This window comes from Phyllostomus discolor, chromosome 1, assembly GCF_004126475.2.
Source record: "Phyllostomus discolor isolate MPI-MPIP mPhyDis1 chromosome 1, mPhyDis1.pri.v3, whole genome shotgun sequence".
Taxonomy (NCBI): Eukaryota; Metazoa; Chordata; class Mammalia; order Chiroptera; family Phyllostomidae; genus Phyllostomus; species Phyllostomus discolor.
This window is the reverse complement of record NC_040903.2, coordinates 43,489,419-43,510,531: the sequence shown is the minus strand read 5'-3', so window position 1 is coordinate 43,510,531 and position 21,113 is coordinate 43,489,419. Positions and strand designations below refer to the sequence as shown.

Sequence of the window (21,113 nt, the reverse complement as noted above, 5' to 3'; positions counted from 1 at the left end):
GGATTGCTGTCTCCTGTGTATTTATTCTCATCTTCAGTCACAACAGGTGTACTCTGCCGGCCGGAGTCCACCACAGTTTCTCACTTCCTTTTATTACTAATCAATTGTTTTTGTATCTGTTGGAAGGATGTGGCTTTTGAGAGTCTTACGTTTATGTGGAGAGACTTAGTTCCAACTCTTCTTCTGGAATAGGCTCAATGCCCATTACCTGGCTTTTAAAATTCAAGCTTCTGAATTACCAAGACCAATCATGTCCTTCAGGGCAGTCTTAGACTCCATGCATATCTTCCCCTCCCTCGATTTCATTTCCATTTTGTATTGTGTGGTTTTACCTTCTTATTTTCTTCAAAAGTCAGCTAGAGATTTAAAAATTACCTGAAGGAGTGGGGAGCTAGGTGGAGGGGGCAAAAGGGGAAAATGGTGACAATTGTAATAGTATAAACAATAAAAAATAATTAAAAACAAAAGTATATTTATTACACTTAATCCAAAATTTCTGTCTCAAAATTTAATATGTATTTTCCATGGTTTTAAAAATAGGTAAAATAGGAAGAACATTTCAGATTATGTCAGTGGGCATGGACTCTCTGTTTTTGCTCCTTTGATGTCTTCTTGTGGAGCTTGGCTGATGGGAGTTTTCATTCAAACTTTACTTATTTATGGTTTCTGCATTCACGCATTTACCTTGTCAAAGCAAAAATTGCAGGACGAAATTAAACAGGTAGGAAAGACTTCATTCAAAACTATTGCAAGAGTCAAGTCTGCTGAAACAAAATGAGTGAGAGGTTCTTAAATGCTGCAATGAGCTGGAGGATGTTAACAGAATATTGATAAATGGGATGTGCCACACACACTGTAATTCTTGAGTCTGCAAATGTTTTTCTCTGTGATTAGACCATTTGTGTTTGCTAATTGGTGCTTATCTGACTTAGGCTCCTAACCTGCCATAGAGACTGAAAGATAGGGGCAACTCCAGGGTTATACAGTTGGAAAGAGGCTTGTAGAAAGATGGCAGTATCTCAAAGTGACAGAGAAAGAATTTATAATTGCTTGTTTTCTAAAGAAATATCCTCAGACTCCAGGGGCCTGGAGTCAGGAAGAAACCTGTCTAAAGTTTAGTTAAGCTTGGTCAACCTTATATTTAAGTCTTGCTCATCTTGGGAGCTTTCTAGAGGGATAAACATATTAATCTTTTAATTCATTTCCAACTATGTGAGAGTGATACAAATTCATACAGAAAACAAATGATCTTCAAAATGATTTATTGAACAAAAACTGAAGAAGTAAAATTGACTACATTTAAGAAGTGAGAGTGAAAAGCAGAATTTCTAGAATGGTCTCATTTCTAAAATGTGATTACAGTCAATTCTTGAGGCATTGACAAAAGTGAAGGTCAGAAGTTTAATATTTAGGTAAAATAGAACCTACAAAAGAACTTTCAGAAATACCAAGTTAATTCCTATAGTCCTACAAACATGATTTGTTTTAAAATTTCTACTTTCTATTTTTAGATGAAATTAACTTCATTCTGTTTGCCTTCCCCTGCCCCCAGCACCACTTTCTTATTTTCATGACAGCTCGTAATTCTATTTTAGACCAAAACACACCCAGTTACATGGTTTATGGTAAGAGTAATGTGTAGTAGTTAGCTACCTATGTTTAAAACCTAGTCCTTCATTACTATGACTTAGAATATTTTCATCTACTTTAACAAAAACAGAACCTCATACAAAAATTTTGTAGATTATATGTTCTGGTAAATCTTTTCTTTAAAATAGTCTCAGATCTGCTCCTTCTTTGTTAGAGTCTTATATTGTGGTTCTATAATGTAGACTAATTCTTTATCATGTGGCATGTTGATGACTATAAAAATTTCTAAATTGTTTTCATCTCCATGGCTGTTCTTTATTGATGGTAGCATTTTCCCCTCATTTCCAGCTGAACTTAAATGAGGTGTTACTTATGTTATCTAGGTATGAACTGCATGCTGATGTTTTACTCCTTGATAAATTATATATATGATGGTTGTCCTGTAAGATCACAATGGAGCTGAAAAATTCCTATCATTTAGTGATGTTGCACCATTATAATATCATGGCACAATGCTTACTCACATGTTTGTGGTGAATCTGGTGTAAACAAACCTACTGTGCTACCAATTGTATGAGAGTTTAGCACATATGATTATGTGTAAAACATAATATTTGATAATCATAGTGAACAACTATGTTACTCATTTATGTATTTACTATATTTTTATCTGTATTGTTAGAGTATACTCCTTTTTACTCAGAAAAACCCTGTTTTTTACTCATAAAAAGCTGCTCTAAATCTGCATGCTGTGTTGTGCTGCAACAGCCTCATACATCTCATGTTTCCCAGGTCTCTTGGTATTCAGTACAGTAACATGATGACAGGTTTGTAGCCTAGGAACAATATGCTGCACCATTCAGCCTGGGTGTGTAGTAGGCTTTATCTTCTAGCTGTGTAAAAGTGCATCCTATGATGTTTGCACAATGACAAAATCAGCTAAAGATGCATTTCTCAAAATATATCCCAATTTTTTGTGGTGCATGATATAGTTCAGTCAAGTACAACTGATTACAATTTATTGATTATGATACTTGTTCTTGTGTTTGAGCTTGTATACCTGCCATTTTCCCTTCCTAAATTAACGTCTGGGTGTTTTCACACTTGTAACCTCATCCGACTCCTCTTCCTCATGCCACCCCCTGAGTAGTTTGTTAAAAAAATATACTTTCTAGTGTGGTAATCTCAGTAATTTTTATTTGGAGAAAAGAAACCAAGTAATTGTAATTCAACTATCTATGAAGCTATCTTTTGGGATTACTGTTCTATAATTCTAAGCTTTCTGACTGCTGTTAGAAATATTTTACTAAGATGTGAATTCTAGCCCTGGCTTTGCCACCATGTGTTCTGAATTTGAGCAAATCCCACACCTCTGTATCCTGCATGTAAAATGGAAGAATATCTGCTCTATTTCACAGAATTGCAAAAAATCATATTTTTGGCAGATGAGGAGCAACCAGCAATTGTGTAAAGTGTTTGGAAATATACAGAGCATTATTAAATTTCCCCATCTAACTCTTTGCATGTCATAATTTACTCTACTGAGACATGTTAGATGTGCCTTTGTACTTCTTTTACTGTGAGAAAGTGTTAATGCCAGTTATAGGTACATTGGCTGTGGTTGTAGCATCTGGTAATGGTTGTGTGCTGCTACTGATGGGTAGAGGTGGTTCCAACTGTATTTTTGGTGACCAGAGCTGTGGAATGGGTGCTTGCATCTGGGCCATTGGCGATGGCATAAGCCTCAGGTGTGTGGTTGCTTCTACCATTGTGATGGCTGGGCAGTGGAGGTTCCTTCAGTGGAGGTGAATACAAAAATCTGCTTCAGGTGAGGAAACCATAGTGAGTTATGTGGATTCTGCAAATGTTGGGGTAGCTGCAGTATTTGTGCAAAGGAGAGTAGCATTCTCTGCTGAGGAAATACTGACATCAATGGAGGCAGATGTTTCAGGTTCTGGGACTAGTAACTAAAGCTTCAGAGGCACTCTTAGAGATGGAAACTGATGGAGTCATACTGGAAGCTGTAAGAATAGTTACATTTACAGACTGAGCCTCAGATTGCCTCATTTCTAGTTGTATCTTCAGTGGTTGAAGAATCAGGTTCCTTGGAGACAGAAGTAACTACAATAGTGGTGGCAGTGCCAGTATACTCGTACTGGGCAATAGTTGTGGTATCTGAGGCTGACAGTGTGGTTGCAAGACTTGTGGAGGTGGCAGCTATTGCTGTGTCGGTTGCCATAATAGTTGTGGTTGCAGATGAAGCACCTGTTATAGTAGCAGTCTCAGTGGTTGTGTCATCTGCTGTTTCAGTGGGTGTCACTGAATGGTTTGCAGCTGTGGTGGCAGTGTCAGATACCCTAGTGGTTATAGAACTTGATGCAACTATAGTACTGAAACCTGGTACAGCTGTGTCTGTGACAGAACCAGAACTATTCATACCAGTTTTGGTTGCTTTTGTGGTAGCAGGAGCAAGAGTCATGGCAGCACTGACTGATAATGAGGTAGCATCAGTGCTGGCAGCGCCAATCCCTAGGGTTGTGAAAAGTGTTACCATTGGGACAACACTTGTGGAGGTTGTGGCTGTACCAGTGGTGGCAGCCATAGCAGGGAATGTGGGTCCTGTGTTTGCTGACATTGTAATGGCACCTTGAGCAGTGGAATCATCTAGGAGAGTGGTGTCATCAGCTGTGTTTGCTTCAGCTTCTGAGGCCTCTGTGGTAACATCAGGGGTAATGGTGGGGGCAGAGATTAAGAGAGCTGTGGAGCCAGCCCCTGGGTTTATGAAGGTTGCAGCACTAGAAGCAGCAGACCCTTGCAATGTGGGTTCCACTGAAGGTGTCACGGAGGCCACCAGAGATGTTGGGGAAGTTATAGTGGAGGCAGCACCAATTGCTGAGTTAGTAATTGATGTCACCTGGACTGTGGTGGCAGCCACTGAGGATAGAGTTTCAGGTGTTCTGGTGACTACATTGGATCCCTTAGTCACAGTGGTTGGGCCTTTAGCTGTAGTGTTTTCAGCTGGCCTTTTTGGAGGTTTTGGTTTATGACAGGGTGGCTTACAAGGCAAATGAGGTTGGTGATGCTGCTGGTGTGCCTGGAAATGTGGACCATTTGGCCATGGTCTTGGTGGAGGTGGATAGAATTGAGGTGGGTACTTATGTGGTAGATTTTGTTGTGGATAAGGAAATTTAGTTTGATGATATAAAGATGGAACATGTGGAGGAAATGGTATAACGACTTTATGTGGATACTTTTTCCATGCAGCTTGAAGAGAGCTAGGTCTTTTTGGTTGAGATAATTTCAACCTCTTTTTGGCCAGTGTAGGTTTCCTTTTTTTAGATTGTTTTATACTTTTGTCTACTAGGTGGGGCGGTATTTTCATTCCTTGAAGGAATTTAAGCTGATTTACATTTCTCCTAAGAGGTTTAGAGAATCTCTGTTTTAATTTATTTGTTTTTTTCTTTACTGTTAAAGATGTAGGCTGCCCTTTTTTAGGTTGTTTTATAGATTTAACCTCGGCAAGAGCTGTTCTTGCAGCCATTTTACCTGATGTGGGTTGTTTCTGTGTAGATTTCTCTTGAATTTTCTTTTTGGCTAGGGATCTTTTTGGTCCTGCTTGAGCAGATTTAGACTGATTGAGCAGTTTTTTGGCAGCTGGCTTAGATTTTTTTAGGTTTTTCTTTTTGGCTAGAATTTCTTTGAAGGCTGGAGTTTTGCCTTCTTTGGCTTGATTTGACTGATTCCTGGAAGCTTTAGACAAGGAGCTTTTAGACTGATTTGGTGTCTTCTCAGAGGCTGGTTGTGTTTTTACTGTTGATTTAAAGGCTTTAGGTTGATTCACTTGTTTCTTGGCAGGTGCAGTAAAGGTTTTTTGGGACTTTTTTGGTACTTTGCTTTTGGCTATAGATGTTTTCATTTTTGTTGCTACTTCTCTTAGCTGATTGAGGGTTTTCTTGGCAGATATAGACACTGTCTTTTTAGATTTAGTTAGATTTTTCTTTTTAACTTTGGAATCTGCTCCTGTTGCTGTTGCCTTAGTTGGCTCTTTTTTGACTGGAGTTAACTGTTTATTTTTTTCTTTCTCTAAAGTTTTCTTTTTGGCCAAACTTTTCTGGGGGGCTTTTTTAGCTGCTTTTGCCTGATTTTGTTTTTTTCTGGCAGGTGATGATAGAGTTTTGTGATATTTACTTGGTCTTTTCTTTGAGGTTGAAGAAGTTTTGGGGGAAGCTTTTATTGCTGTGGACTTAGGTGATTGTTTTTTGGATACTTCAGGCAAGGTATTTTTAAAAGTCTTAAGAAATTTCTTTTTAGGTAGAGATGTTTTTGAAGCGGTCCCAATTGTGGGTTGTTTTAACTGTTTCTTAGCATGTATAGACTGGATTTTCTTAGAGTTTTGTGAACTTTTCTTTGTAGCTGAAATTCTTTCTAATGCTGCCTTAACAGTGTTTGGCAAATACAAGCCCTTGCTGGCAGAGGTGGATGAGGGTTTTGCAGATGCATTTTGATTTTTCCTTATGGCTGCAGGTGGTTTTGATGCTGCTGCTGTCCATTTTGACTGTTTCTTGACAGTTGTCTTTTGACTTTTTTTAGGTTGTTTTAGAGTTTTGCTTGCCCACAATGGGGTATTTTGTCTTGTTAGAGTAGATGAATGGAAGGTCAATCCTTCCTTGGTAGAAGTCAGTGTATTTTTCTTAGGCCTGACTGGTATACTTTGTCTTTTTGGTCCCTGGTTAGGTTTTTTCTTTTTATTTGATGTCCTGGAATTTGAAGATAACTGGCCCCTTTCTTTGTTAGTCAGTACAGATGGGGCAGAGGCCTGAGAATAGCCTTGAGGTTTGCCAATGCCCTCGCTGGATGGAGACCTCCCTTGTGATGTCCTGGCAGGGGAACTTCGCACTGGCTGACTGTTGATCACCTTTCCTATTGCCTGGCGCTGTGATTGCTGACTTACACTGAACTGTAGGGGGAGGAAACAGAAGATGTTACCAAGTGAAATATTCAGTCCATTATTGTTTTCTATTTTCATTTCAAGTACAGAAACTGGTCTGCTCTTTAGGTTGAGAAGTGCTTTGATTTTGAGTGCAATATAAATTTGGAATAAATTGTGCTATGAATTTAAAATCACAAGGCACAATATGTGGGTGATTAGAAAAAATACTTGGTCATTACTTTCAATGCTAATGTGTTTAGCACAAAACTCCAACCAAATACAAAAATGTAATTTTATGAAATCCAATTAGTTGGTTTTCTGAAATACTACCAGTAAATCTAAGAAAATTTGTTTTTCCTTAAAAACTGCAGAGTGACTATCATTGTCACATCCTTTAGCAATTAACCAAAGAATCAAATAGGCAACCATGTTACATGAATCTCACTGAAAGTATTATAGCAACAGGTCAGTTTAGAAATTATATGAAAGAGAAATATTTGACTGCAGAAAGTTGGATATTAACAATATTAAACAAAAATTCAGTTTCTTTCGCCTGTAAAAGCTTTGTCTGAGGCATTGAATGATGTGGGAAGAATTCTATGAGAAAATAATAGTGGTGGCATAAGAAGAAAGGATCCTTGGAGTGAAGCATGGCTGGTTAAACAGAATTCAACAGACACTTGAAGCTTGCCTATATAATCATAGTATTACTAGAAACAATGCTATCTGATCAAAAAGAGATATAAGGAACTAGTGATGAGTGCATGCATAATTAAATCAGAAGAGCAGAAGAGGGTATTTCTTAAGATTCTGCAGGAGATATAAAAGAGAAAAAGAAAGAAATGTCATAAAATTTGAGAGAACCAGGCTCTCAGAAGAGTATATAAAACCTATATTTATATTTTAGATAAATCAAATTTGTGACATACAACAAAATTTTACTTTAGATACCAATAGAAGAGATTCTTTCTTTTCACTGGATTTATGTCTTAATTTTTCTTTTTTAAATTTTAATATTTATTTTTAGAGAGAGGGTAAGGGAGGAAGACAGGGAAAGAAACATTGGTGTGAGAGAAACATAGATTGTTTGCCTCTCACACACCCTCTACTGGTCCACAGCCCAGGCCTGTGCCTTGACTGGGAATTAAACCAGTGACACTTCACTTTGTGGTATGACTCCCAAGCATGCCACACTGGTCAGGGCTCACTACATTTATATCTTAAGTAGTAGAACATATTATAGCCTTTGACCATGAGAACTTAATAAGACTAGGAGGGTGAGTGAAAAACAAACTTGACATATACATAAACTCACCCTCATTTTTCAAACTTCAGAAGGGGCTGTCCTTAAAATACAAGTGGTAGGGGAACATGGACATTAGGAAAAGTAAAGTCTTGGTGATTTCCTTAAAGTTTAGTCATATTTCTGCAAATTTATTTGGAGATTTTCTCATACATTATTCTCCTCAACTAATAGTCATTCTCTTCTGCTTCTTTACCTCTTTTCTCTTTACTTCCTTTTCATGTCTGTCTCTCTTTCCCCCCCTCCTCAAATTCCAGGTGATTTTCAATATTTCCACGGGTGTTAGAAGTAGAAGGTAATTGTTTATGTTTCCTTCCATCTCATGTGACTCAGTTCTGATTTTAGAAATACAATGCCAAGGCTTCTGGCCATGATGGAGGCATAGGTTGTGCCTCCTCACACAACCAATATAGGGACAACAATAATTTAGAAACAGAATAACAACCAGAACTGACAGAAAATTGAACTGTATGGAAGCTGGACAACCAAGAAGTTAAAATAGACACATTCATCCAGACCGGTAGGAGGGGCACAGTTGGGCAGCCAGGCGAAGGTTGCAGTGCAGAGAGCAGACAGCATTGGGACAGGGCACTTAAGGCATCAGGGGGTGCAAGACTGCAGGGGGTGGACTCTGAGCATGCAAGCGGCAGCTGGCAGACCCTGGCTGAGGGGGGCCAACCTGCAGACCCAGTGAGGTGGCTATTGTGAAGCAAGACACTGCGCACAACCCAGGATCACAGCACTGGGAAACAGAGCCTTGGGGAACTGACTGGAAACACCTGTGGGGGTTGAGGCACAGGAAGAGACTCCCAGCCTCACAGGAGAGGTCATTGGAATGTCCCACAGGGTGCACAAGCCCACCCACATGGGAATTGGCACCAGAGGGGCCCAGTTTGCTCTAGGGAAGCGGTGAAAGGGACCAAGGTCCAAAGGAGAGCAGAGCAAGTGCATTGTTTCCTCTTGGACCCCGCCCCCACATACAACATCACAACCCAGTGACTGGGATGCCCTGCCCTGGTGAACACCTAAGGCTCGGACCCTCATACATAACAGGTGTGACCAGACCAAAGGGGGGGGGAATGGCTCAAACAGAATCGAAAGCTCCACCATCAATACTTTTAAGTGATCAAGAGATAGCCAACCTATCAGATGCACAGTTAAAAAGACTGGTGATCAAGATGCTCACAGAATTGGTTGATTTTGGTGGCAAATTAGATGAAGAAATGAAGGCTACAATAAGTGAAATGAAGCAAAATGCACAGGGAACCAATAATGATGGAATGAAAGCTGGATCTCACATCAATGGAGTAGACCAGAAAGAAGAAAAAAACATACAATCAGAAAAGAATGAAGAAATAAGAATTCAAAAAAATGAGAAGAGGCTTAGGAACCTCCAGGACATCTTTAAATGTTCCAACATCCCAATTATAGGGGTACCAGAAGGAGAAGGGAAAGAGCAACAAGTGGAAAACTTATCTGAACAAATAATAAAGGAGAACTTCCCTATTCTGGCAAAGGAAGTAGACTTCCAGGAAGTCCAGGAAGCTCAGAGAATCCCAAAGAAATTGGACCCAAGAAGGAACACACCAAGACACATTATAATTACATTACCCAAGATTAAAATGAAGGAGAGAATCCTAGAAGCAGCAAGAGATAAGGAGACAGTCACCTACAAAGGAGTTCCCATTAGACTGTCAGCTGATTTCTCAAAAGAGACCTTGCAGGCAAGAAGGGGCTGGAAAGAAGTATTCCAAGTCATGAAAGACAAGGACCTACATCCCAGATTGCTCTATCCAGCAAAGCTTTCATTTAGAATGGAAGGGCAGATAAAGTGCTTCTCAGATAAGGTCAAGTTAAAGGAGGTCATCATCACCAAGCCCTTATTATATGAAATGTTAAAGGGACTTATCTAAGAAAAAGAAGATAAAAAACATGTAACAGCACACTCACAATTATTAACAATTATTAACAACCACACCTAAAACAAAACCAAAAGAAACTAAGCAAACAACTAGAATAGACACAGAACCACAGACAGAGAGATCACATGGAGGGTTAGCAACAGGGGAATGGGAGGGGGAGAGGGGGGAAAAGGTACAGAGAAAAAGTAGCATAGAATGTAGGTAGAAAATAGGTAAGGGGAGGGCAAGAATAGTATGGGAAATGTAGAAGCCAAAGAACTTATGACACATGGACATGAACTAAAGGGGGGAATGTGGGTGGGAGAGGGTGTGCAGGGTGGAGGGGAATGAAGGAGGGGGTAATGGGACAACTGTAATAGCATAATCAATAAAATATATTTTAAAAAAGAAATATAATGCCATAGTCTTACACTGAACCCCATCTCAATATTATGTAGCTCTCAATTTTAGGTAGTTCTTTTAGTTTTCAAGTGTATAGAATCTTACCGAGAAACAAAAGGCAAAGACCAGGATAAGTCCAGTCAGGATTAAAGCCTTCATCCTGTCCTTTTAACTCCTATAAGTAAAGAAACAAGAGAAAATGTTTGTTACCCACTTGACTATGGAAGGATGAGTTTTACCAAACTGCTTTGTGATACAAAATTAAACTTTCAGTAGCAATTTAAATAATAAAGAAAAATTATTTTTCTAAAATTAAAGTTAAATTTGGATGTAAAATCAAATGACACATATTTTCTGAAGACACCATCATTGTTTAAAAACACTAAAAAATTAGTTTTTTACTTGGTTTGTTGATGAGACTTCTTTGAATTCTCACCTATGAGAATAGTTTCGTCTTCTATTGGGAATTATATTAATTAAGAAATTCCTCACCCACCTATCTTCCACTCACTGTGTGAATTGTGCACCACACACAAATCCTACTTGCCATACTCTCCCAACTTCCATCATTTAGGAAAACTGTAGTGGTTGTGACATAAAGAGAGTCTTAGGAAGCTATATGGTATGTTACTGAGTGTTCAACTTATGGAACTCAGTTCCTATATGCATGATGGATGACAAGGTGTCCTATGTATTACTCTGTTGCAATAACAAGTTCCATGAGGTCCTGAGATGGTACTATTTGTGTTTTGTTCATCTCCCTCCAAATTATAATTTTAGTCTGCCGGATGCTATTCTGTTCTTCTTAAAATATTTTATAAAATACTATTGTGTACTTTGCCTATTGCTATTTCATTTTTGGATGAGGTGCACATCACAGTTAAAGTTATTGAACTATCAAATCTATTTTTGGTCTGTATTAATCTAATTTTTGAAGAACACTATTGTGTTCTTTCTGATATAAGACAGTTATGTGGGTGCAAAGTGTATGATGTCTCCATGATGCCAGTTTATCAGGATGAGTATACAGAAAAAAACTCCTACTAGGATTTTGTGAAAGCAAAATGAAAAATGAAGGCATCCTGTAGCTATGTTAAGAATTACCAAGCAAGCTCAGCATAAATGAGCTACTTCTAGTGGTGTGTAGCTTGTGAGAATGATGGTGGAACCCCCAGCTTTTATTGCCATCAGTGCCAACAAATCAACTTTTAGATCATCTTCAGAAAACCTTTGAAGCCACATGGTGCTTCAGTTGAAGTCTGAACTGAATTAGTTTACATCACCATCTTTTCTCACAAAACAGTCTCTTCCAAGCATTCCCAATTGCAGTCACTGGTACATTATTCACCAGCAGTTAGTATAAGCTGGAAACCTGAGTCAGTCTTGACTCTTTTTCATTCTCCTATGCCCTTCAATCACTTAATCCTCTCTGTATTTTACTACCCAGATAGTGTTTTGAATCAGTTCACTTCTATTATCTTCACCAACATCAGCTTATGCAAATTAGCATCATATCTCACTTGGGCCACTTCTTAACTCAGCAAATATTATTATGTAATCAGCACTGTTGTGGAAGATGAAGATATAGTGTCCCTGACCTATCGGGTTTTCAATTTCATGATTACCAAAATAGTCTCTTAACTGGCCCACACTCCTGCTTTTAATTAATTACAGTCATTGTGCTATTTATAAAATATGAATCTCATTATTCTAGTTCTCTGGTTAAAGCTTTCACTGGTTTCCTATTGCTCTTTAGCCTAATGCCAAAAAAAAAATTCTTCATGTGGCTTACAAAACTATTTTCAGTCCTGCCTTTAATTGATCTTCAGTCACACTCTCTAGTCTCACCCACACTGTATGTGTGTGCTTGTGATACTGCTTTTTTTGAAGGCCTTTACATACATATTCTATTATACAATTCACTGAAATAAGGGCTTTTATTCTACTTACATATTTAAATAACTTCAATCAAGTTAGCTAATGATGTATTTATTGTCAATCTAATTCTTATCTTAAAGGAGGGAATTCTCTCTAGTGTACAACAAGCAGTCATTCTCTCTTCTCTTGGCTTTTGTGAAATTGTCTTATTCTGGCTTTCTTTATACCTCTCTGAAATTCTTTCTAAATTATATTTATGGATTTTCTTTCTTCCTCTCCACACTAGGGTTCTGGTATCAGTCCTGTTTTTCCCTCCCTCTGTAGTAATATCCCTGCACCATCTCCTGCTCTTCTACTTTGAAACAGCATCCATCTATATGCTGACTTTTAAGTTTATTGATCAAGACTTCTATATTCATCTTTTTCATGATCACCTCCATTTGGTTGTACTATTGCACCTTTAACCCAGCCTGACAAAACTGAAGCTCTGGCCTCTTCTTGATTAAGAAACCAGGTGTTAATAGAGAAAAAAAGATTCTAGAAGCATTGTCATTATCCACACAATTACCTTGAAAGCAATGTCTCTTTGAGATCTTGGTCAGGACTTGATTCTTTTTGATCCATCCAGTGTCTGTAAGACTTGATGCTTGCCCATGTAAGAAGAACTAATTGCATGGTTCTTCCATCTAAGACAATAGTACCTTCCCTTAGTACCTCCTACTTTTTGCCTATTGGTTGTGGTAGGAAGCAGGGGCCAGGAAAAAAATTTTAATACGTGGGATTATTTCAGGTTAATCTTTAAAAAATTTCCCTTCAGATTTTCTGTGCCAAGAACACTGAGAACTCTTTATCATCTTTTATGTGCAAGAGGTAATGATAAACCTGATAGAAAAATTCATAAAATATCTGATCGTTAAAGTATAAGGTTTCTATGTATATTACTCATTTTAAGAAAACCATGATTCAGTTTTTTAATTGCTGTTGTAAAATAATTCATTATTGTCAAACATTCTCAATTTTTTGAAAGTTGATCAAGTTAATTTTTGCAGTATACTTCAATATTCCAAAGTTTAAGAGAACTGAAAAGATAAATGTCTGATAGAATGTAACAAGAAGGTATACTCTTTCCACCACTCAGTGAAAACAGATATAAGCATATAAACTTAAGGTGCCCATGTTAGTGAAATATGTCTACCCCACTGCACCCCCATACCACTCTCTCTTTGAACTGGAATGCCTCAAATTTTGAAGAGCACACATTTAATGATCTCACAATAAAATTTTTCACTACTTTTTCAGTTGTGATCGTGCATCAAGAAATTGAGATAATTTTCATTTGGCATACTTGTTTTTATTCATTTTATACTGATTTACCATTTCTACATATTCACGATGTTAACCCACACATCAGAACACATGTCAAAGTCTCTGATTCCCACCTAAAAAACTGAAAAATCACCAGTGTGTTTGAGAAAAAAATGCAAAAAGATTTTAAGGGCAATTTTAGAATGGCAAAAAGAATACTGAACTTGGCCTGGCAGACTTAGGTTTAACTCCTAGCTATGTCGTTTTATTACTATATGATCTTGGTAAACTTATTTGCCATGCTGTTTTCTCATCTATAAATGAGAATCACCCCTGTTCTATTTATTTGAAAGAGTTGATGTTAAGATTAAATTAGAATATTCATTTACTTTGTAAACTCTAGAGCACTACGTGACAATATTGTTTACAACTTGTGTATTGAGTTTTCCTAATAATTTATTATTTATAGGTATATTTAATATAACTTCTAATTTTAACATTATTGGTTTTGGAATGACAACTTTGGTTTGTTTATTTCTTTAACAGATATTTTTTAGACATCCACCCTGAAGAAGGTACTGTGGATGCAGTAGGAGCAAGAGAGTCTCAGTTCCTACTTTGGTGGGGTAGGGGTTCATTGGAAAGCAGTATAACACAAACAGAAAAGAATGGCTTTCATCCAATGATATGTGGTTAACTTAGCAAGTACACTTTCATTCAACAATTCTTTTGGACAAATTTTCTTTACCTTTTCTTCCAAGAACCTCATGAAGATCAAAGTCAGGGTTTGGCTGACCTTAAATAGTTGGATGCTTGTATGATTATGAAGACTGTGCAATAACAATACACAATATTGTCTTTTCTGAGAATTAAGGTAATCACTTTAAAGTTAATACAATTATACATCTGCATGACTGACACACTATTTTGATTCATAATGAGGTGTGATTCCTTTCTCTTTTATGTTCCTCATTACTTTGGAACACTAATCATAACACTTTTATGAAGTAAATATTTCAGGTGTTCCAATTTATGGTTTTTATTTTGATTGAAAATGGAATATAGTGGAAATAACTTTGGAGGCTAAAGGCTGATCTGCATATTCTATAGCACAGTTTATACTTAACATTATTACTTGATTTGACTTAACAATTTTTGTAAGAGAGTACCTATGTGAAAACTTTATGATATAACATTATAAGCTCTATGTTTATATAAAAATTATTCATGCCTTCTCCAACATGAATTCAAGGATATTCAGGAAGTTTCAGAAAAGCTTTTTTTTTTGACCATCAATATAACATATTATATAGTTATTTACATGTTATTGACATGGAGAAAATAAATTATTAAAATTTCACATTTAAACACCAATCAAGATAAAATAAAATATTTCTGGATATATTTCTATAAAATTTTTGTATATTAACATGACCTTAGACATATTTCTATCAGGTTGTTTTGAAAAAAGTAGGAGACTAGTTGCTGACATGTGGTTCATACCCAATAATTAAATAAGGGAGTTTCATACTAACTTACCTGTCTGTCTTAAAATATACTGTTTACAAAATCAAGGCAATGTGAAATTATTGTCTAGTAGAAATTTGAAAGGAAAATAAATATATTATATTTTTTGAAAGAAGGAAAAGAGTGATTAAATAAATAGAAACTATGGTTTTAGGTTCCAGATAGTAGGTAGCAATTCAAAAATAGGTTAGAATTTGCAGGTATAGTGCCATTTGAGGAACAAGAAAAATGTATTAAGTGGAGATACCTTCATTCTGATATATATATATGTGAAGTCTGTTCAGAGTGTATCCAGCCACGTACTATGAAAATAAAGATATTTAATGAAGAAGATACAAGGTACAGGAAACATTGTACATAGGACAATGACGCCTAAGATCCCTTCAAAGTAGGAACCTTGGGACCTTACATAGTTCTCCCAATCACCATCAGCTACCCTGTCCTATGTTCTTGAATCTCATCAGCAGTTTGAAATCTTTTCTCTTTCAAAGGAAAGGGTTTTCAAAGGAAAGTAAAGGATTTTAGCTATGAAAAAAGGCAGAAGTTACAGATTGACAGATTTGGGCTGTAGGGCAGCTGAGTCACCTGGGTGATTTGATGTTTCACTAAAAAACTCTTCATGAGACATGATGCATGAGTGGGTGCGTTCTTGTGATGAAGCTGCCAATCATCAGTTGCCCATAGCTGAGGCTTCATGAATTATCCAAATAGTTCCACAGAAGAATGTTCAAGCTTAACACAAAATTTGATTCAGATTCATTGCTCTACTTGCTCAGTCATTTTGAATAAAATAGCCACACAGTACACATGATCACTCAACTGTGTTTACTGCCCCACTGATTAGTACAGCGAAGTTGTCATTGTTCATGCAATGCTCATTCCAGTCCACTCTCCTTAGCTACTAGGTTACATCAATGTCACTCAAACTGTTCTCATTATATTAACAATGGTTGGACTTTTTCTGGAGAGACCTCATATGTACATATATAAAATCTGTATGCTTATAATTTAATATATATAATATATATAATTGTTGTTCAAGTATAGTTGTCCTCATTTTCCCTCCACCATGCCCCACCCCCCACCCATCCCCACCTCCCACCCTTGAACCCTTGAACCTACCCCCTTTGGCTTTGTCCATGTGTCCTTTATACATGTTCTTTAATGGTCCTTCCCCTATTTTCTCCCATTATCCTTCTCCCTACCATCTAGTTACTGTCAGTTTGTTCTTTAAGTATCTGTGGTTATATTTTGCTTACTTGTTTGTTTTGTTGATTAGGTTCCACTTATAGGTGGTATCATATGGTATTTGACTTTCACTTCCTGGACTAGTTCACTTAGCAAATGCTCTTCAGTTCCATCCATGCTGTCACAAAGGGTAGGAGTTCCTTCTTTCTTTCTTCTGTGCAGTATTCCATTGTGTAAATGTACCATAGTTTTTTTGATCCACTCATTTACTGATGGGCACTCAGGTTGCTTCCAGCACTTGGCTATTGTAAATTTTGCTACTATGAACACTGGGGTGCATATGTTCTTTTGAATTGGTGTTTCAGGATTCTTAGGGTATAATCCTAGCAGTGGAATTACTGGGTCAAAAGGCAGTTCCATTTTTAGGTTTCTGGGAAAATTCCATACTGTTTTCCACAGTGGCTACACCAGCCTGCATTCCCACAAACAGTACACTAGGGTTATCTTTTCTCCACATCCTCGCTGGCACTTGTTGTTTGTTGATTTTTTACAATGGCTGTTCTGACTGGTATGAAGTGGTACCTCATTGTGTTTTTAATTTGTATCTCTCTGATGGCTAGTGATGCCAAGCATCCTTTCGTATGTCTTCGGGCCCTCTGTATGTCCCTATTGGAGAAGTGTCTTTTCAGGTCCTTTGCCCATTTCTTAATTGGGTAGTTTGTCTTCCTGGAGTAGAGTTGTGTGAGTTCTTTATATAGTTTGGACATCAAGCCCTTGTCTGAGATGACGCACATTCACCTGCCAGCAGTAAGTGTGGAACGCTGTGGATGGCTTGTCGAAATATGAGAAGGACATACACAGAGACAAGCAGTTTCTGTGGGGAAGTAAAAACGGAATGGCTATCCTCTCTCTAGTGGGGAGAGCGCCCTGTTTCCATTCCCAAGCAGATATTTATTGAGAAAACAGACTTAGTTTGTGGATTCACAGTCTGGCAGAAAAGATCAAAAGAAGTAGGTAACTTATAAAGGTGCAGACAGAACTCCTGCTGTGATTCTGGGCAGAGTTTGGGGTTTTATCATATGAAAGGGCTACAGGCTCCAAAGGTTTCCTGTCTGTGCCTTTAAATTCTAATCTAATAACACCCTCCAGCAAACAGATCTCATAGGATCTTGCACATTCTATGTCCCAGGCCTGATTACCCTGGGGGTCCGCCATTTCGTTTCTGGTCTGGGCCGCCCCTGCAGGCCTGAGTTAACAGAGAAGACAAAGGCAGCCAGGAGACTTGGATTCCTCACAAGGACTCAGGCTTTGACAAAGCCAAGGAGGCAGGGGTTGATGCCCATCACCCCTTCACAGCCCTGAGTCTCTTCCCTTAGGGCATTCCCACATGATCGCATCTGTATTAGATTCATTCTCTTAGAGAATTGTTACCCATCATTGACTGTCGATCGTGCAAAAGGGAAGCCAGCCATTAGAACAGGTAGCGTTCATGCCAGGGAAATAAGTTTTGTCTCCTTAGTGGCTCCTGGTCCAGAGGTCTTTCACTCAGCCTAAGTCACAGGGAGTTACAGCTTCCTGAGACCAAGCAGGGTGGTCCCCAACACTGAGATACCATTTGCAAATATATTTTTCCATATGGTTGGTTCACTCTTCATTTTTCTGATGTTTTCTTTAGCCATGCAGAAGCTTTTTATTTCAATGAAGTCCCATTTGTTTATTCTTTCCTTTATGTCCCTTGCTCTAGGGGATATATTAGTGAAAACATTGCTGCGTACAATATCTGACATTTTTCTGCCATGTTCTCCTCTAGGACTTTTGTGGTGCTATGACTTACATTTAAGTCTTTTATCCTCCTTGAATTTATTTTTGTGCATGGTGTAAATTGGTGATCAGGTTTTGTTTTTTTGCATGTAGCTGTCCAGATCTCCCAACATCATTTGTGGAAGAAGCTATATTTACCGCATTTTGTGCTTTTGCCCCCTTTGTGGAATACTAATTGACTATGAAGCCAAGGGTTTATTTCTGGGTTCTCTGTTTTGTTCCATTGGTCTATGTGTCTGTTCTTATGCCAGTACCAGGCTGTTTTGATTACAGTTGCCTTGTAATATAGTTTTATATCAAGTATTGTGATTCCTCTTACTTTTTCTTCTTTCTCAAAATTGCTATGGTTATTTGGGGTCATTTATGGTTCCATGTAAATTTTTGAAATGTTTGTTTTATATTTGTGAAATACGTCATTGGTATTTTAATAAGTTTGTATTGAATCTATAAATTGCCTTGGGTAGTATGGACATTTTGGTGATGATAATTTCACTGTGAAATGTTTTTTATCTTTTGTGTTTTCAATTTTCTGATAATGCTTATTTTTCTTTGCTCACAGTCACACCATCTTTAACTCACCATTTTCAAGAATAATGAAATATGATTTCCCTCAACAGCTTATAATTTAAGCTAGTAAATTGGTTTGTTGAATGGATAAACAAGTCAGAATTCAAACATGTGTACTTTAACATTCAATATGGTGCTTTTTTAATTACCAACACAATATTTCAGTTATAGATTTATTGAACTATTTGGGCTCTTTAACAGTGTTGAAGTAATTATACTTACAGTAAAATAAAATTTGCTTGTAGTAAAATGAAATATTTATTAGTTTTTCCAAAATTTCTGACTTTATTATGTAAAATGACTTTATAATAGTATATAGATCTATTTAAAATCTCTTTTAAGGGAAATTTTTAGTTTATTTTCTGTGTCAATTCCTATATGCTTATATTTCCCTTGAGAGAAGACTTGTATAGCTGCCATTGATTTTACATTAACCTTTTTCCAGTCCATACTCTTTTCTTATTTTGCCTTTGACACCTAGCTATTCACCCATATATCCATTCTTCTTTTATCCTGAAACTGGTTATATAGTCAGAAAGTGAATATCTCCCTTCATTCCATTCTAGTGCTCAATGATTAGCTGAATATAACAAGAACAAGTATTATTTTTCTGTTGCTACAAAATGATAGATGCCTGATCACTTGTTCTATACAATATTATACTGGAGATCCTAGCAAGGAAAGTAAATAAAAGACTGGAAAGAAAGAAAGGAAATTCTCATGATTTCTAGACATGTGTTACCTGTAAAAAATTTATAGAAATATACAGGAAAATGATCACAATTACTAAGAGAATATAGCAATATCATTATATAAGCAGTTAATTAAACCAATTATATTTCTATATATCAACAAAGACTATAAAATTTAAAAATAATTATAATTTATAATAACATAAAATACTTATTAAATTTAATGATATGTTCAAGTTCTGTACTGAAAACTATAAAAGTTTATTGTATTAGTTTGTTATTCTGCCATAACAAATTCCATAAATTTAGTGACTTAAAAATACAAATTTATTATATTACTGTTCTTAAAGTCTGAAATCTGAGATGAATTTCACAAAACATTAACCAAGGTGTAAGTAGACTTTATTTCTTTTTTGAAGTCTCTGGGGGAACCTCTGTTTCTTGGTCATTTGGATTGTTGGCAAAATTTAGTTCCTTGTGGTTGTAGGACTGATGGGCCCATTTTCTTTTGGCTTATAAGCTTAGAACTATTGCTAACTTTTTTCAAGCTACTACATTTATTTTATTTTAATTCTCACCAGAGGATATGTTTATTGATTTTAGAGAGAGAAGAAGGGAGAGAGAAAGAGCGGGGGAGAGAAAGAGGGAGATGTATGTGAGAAAGAAATATCGATCAGTTAGCTGCCTTGTGAACCCGCTGCTTAACTGGGATCAGACCTGAAGTCTAGGTACATGTCTTGACCGGAATCCAATGTGCAAACTTTGTGTATGGAATGATGTTCCAGCCAACTAAGCTATCCAGCTAGAGTGATTTTTTTTTTTAATTAATGGGGGAAAGAAGGGGAAAGGACAAGCAAAGGAACACTACTAGAGGACTCACGAGCACAGACAATGGATGGGACTGACTGTCCATCCTGACTGTTCCCCCGTAGGGGGAACGGGGGAGGGGTGAAAAATGGGGAAAAAGGTGGGACAAGTGTAACTGAACACCAATAAAAAATAATTTAAATTCAATCTCTTTCACAATTTACAGTTTTTTCTTTCACCCAAATTAATGGTCATAGTACTTGAAACTTAGTTTATATCCTATTCCTGAACATGCCTTTCTTCCAGACTCTAGCATTTGGGTGAAAGAGAAAATGAAAACTTGTAAATCACTCCTAATAATATCACATCTATTGAGGGTTTCAGCAAAAGATTTTATGGGTGACTACTAAGCACTTTGTAAGGATTGAGTGATTTATACTTTTCCTGGCACAGTGTGTTAAATATGGAGTAAGCACATTAATGACCCATTCATTTTCCTCACAATATTTGACTAAAGAAAAAATTGTCATATTTTTGTATATTGAGTATTCATCAATTTTTGTAAGCTGGGAGAACCTCAATCTCCGAGGCTTCATGGTTGTGTGTGTGTGTGTATATGTTTGAACAGATGTAAGACTGTAGCTTTGATTCTGGAGGAAACTGGCCATGCAGGTCAAGAGCCTCAATCAACAACTCCTTGATTGTCGTCATGAGTCTTTTTGTAGATGTGGTTATCTGTAGCCTGCCTATGCCCAGAATTTGCTGTTGGGGATGACTGTAAGTTAGCAATACATTTGCGCACATAAATTTCATGCTAACTCTATGGGTCCTATGATTCCAAAGAATCACTTTTGGGTCACCTGGATTGAAACACCATGGCTTAGTTCTTCTCTGGGCCCAATGACTAGGCTGCAAATTTAGGCGTTCCAGTGTTATCCTGGAGAAGACATTCTTGATCAGTGTTAGACCGTGGAGCACTTGGAGAATCAGATGAAATTATGAACTTTGCCCCCAGTTAAACTTGGGTACTCAAACTCACATTAAATTTGCCTCGGAATTTTAAGGTTTTAAAGATCCCTAAGGCATATCCACAGACTCTTCTTAAGTTAGGAGGTACAGTTGCATTCAGTTGGCTTTATTGTATAAAAACAAAAAAATTAAATGTTGCATGAAAGGACAATATAAGGGAAGGAGACAGAGCT

At 37.1% G+C, this 21,113-nt stretch overlaps 1 protein-coding gene across 1 annotated transcript; it reads right to left on the bottom strand.

The window, feature by feature from the left end:
• Positions 1-1,245: 1,245 nt before the first annotated feature.
• Positions 1,246-12,724, bottom strand: LOC118499677 (muscle M-line assembly protein unc-89-like). Its single transcript, XM_036021666.1, has 4 exons — positions 12,573-12,724; positions 10,232-10,301; positions 4,004-6,547; positions 1,246-3,802 (listed from the first exon to the last, which is right to left on the bottom strand). The coding sequence occupies exons 2-4, from the start codon at positions 10,283-10,285 to the stop codon at positions 3,644-3,646; spliced, it is 2,757 nt and encodes a 918-aa protein (XP_035877559.1). The 5' UTR covers positions 10,286-10,301; positions 12,573-12,724; the 3' UTR covers positions 1,246-3,643.
• Between the last annotated feature and the right edge of the window lie 8,389 nt (positions 12,725-21,113).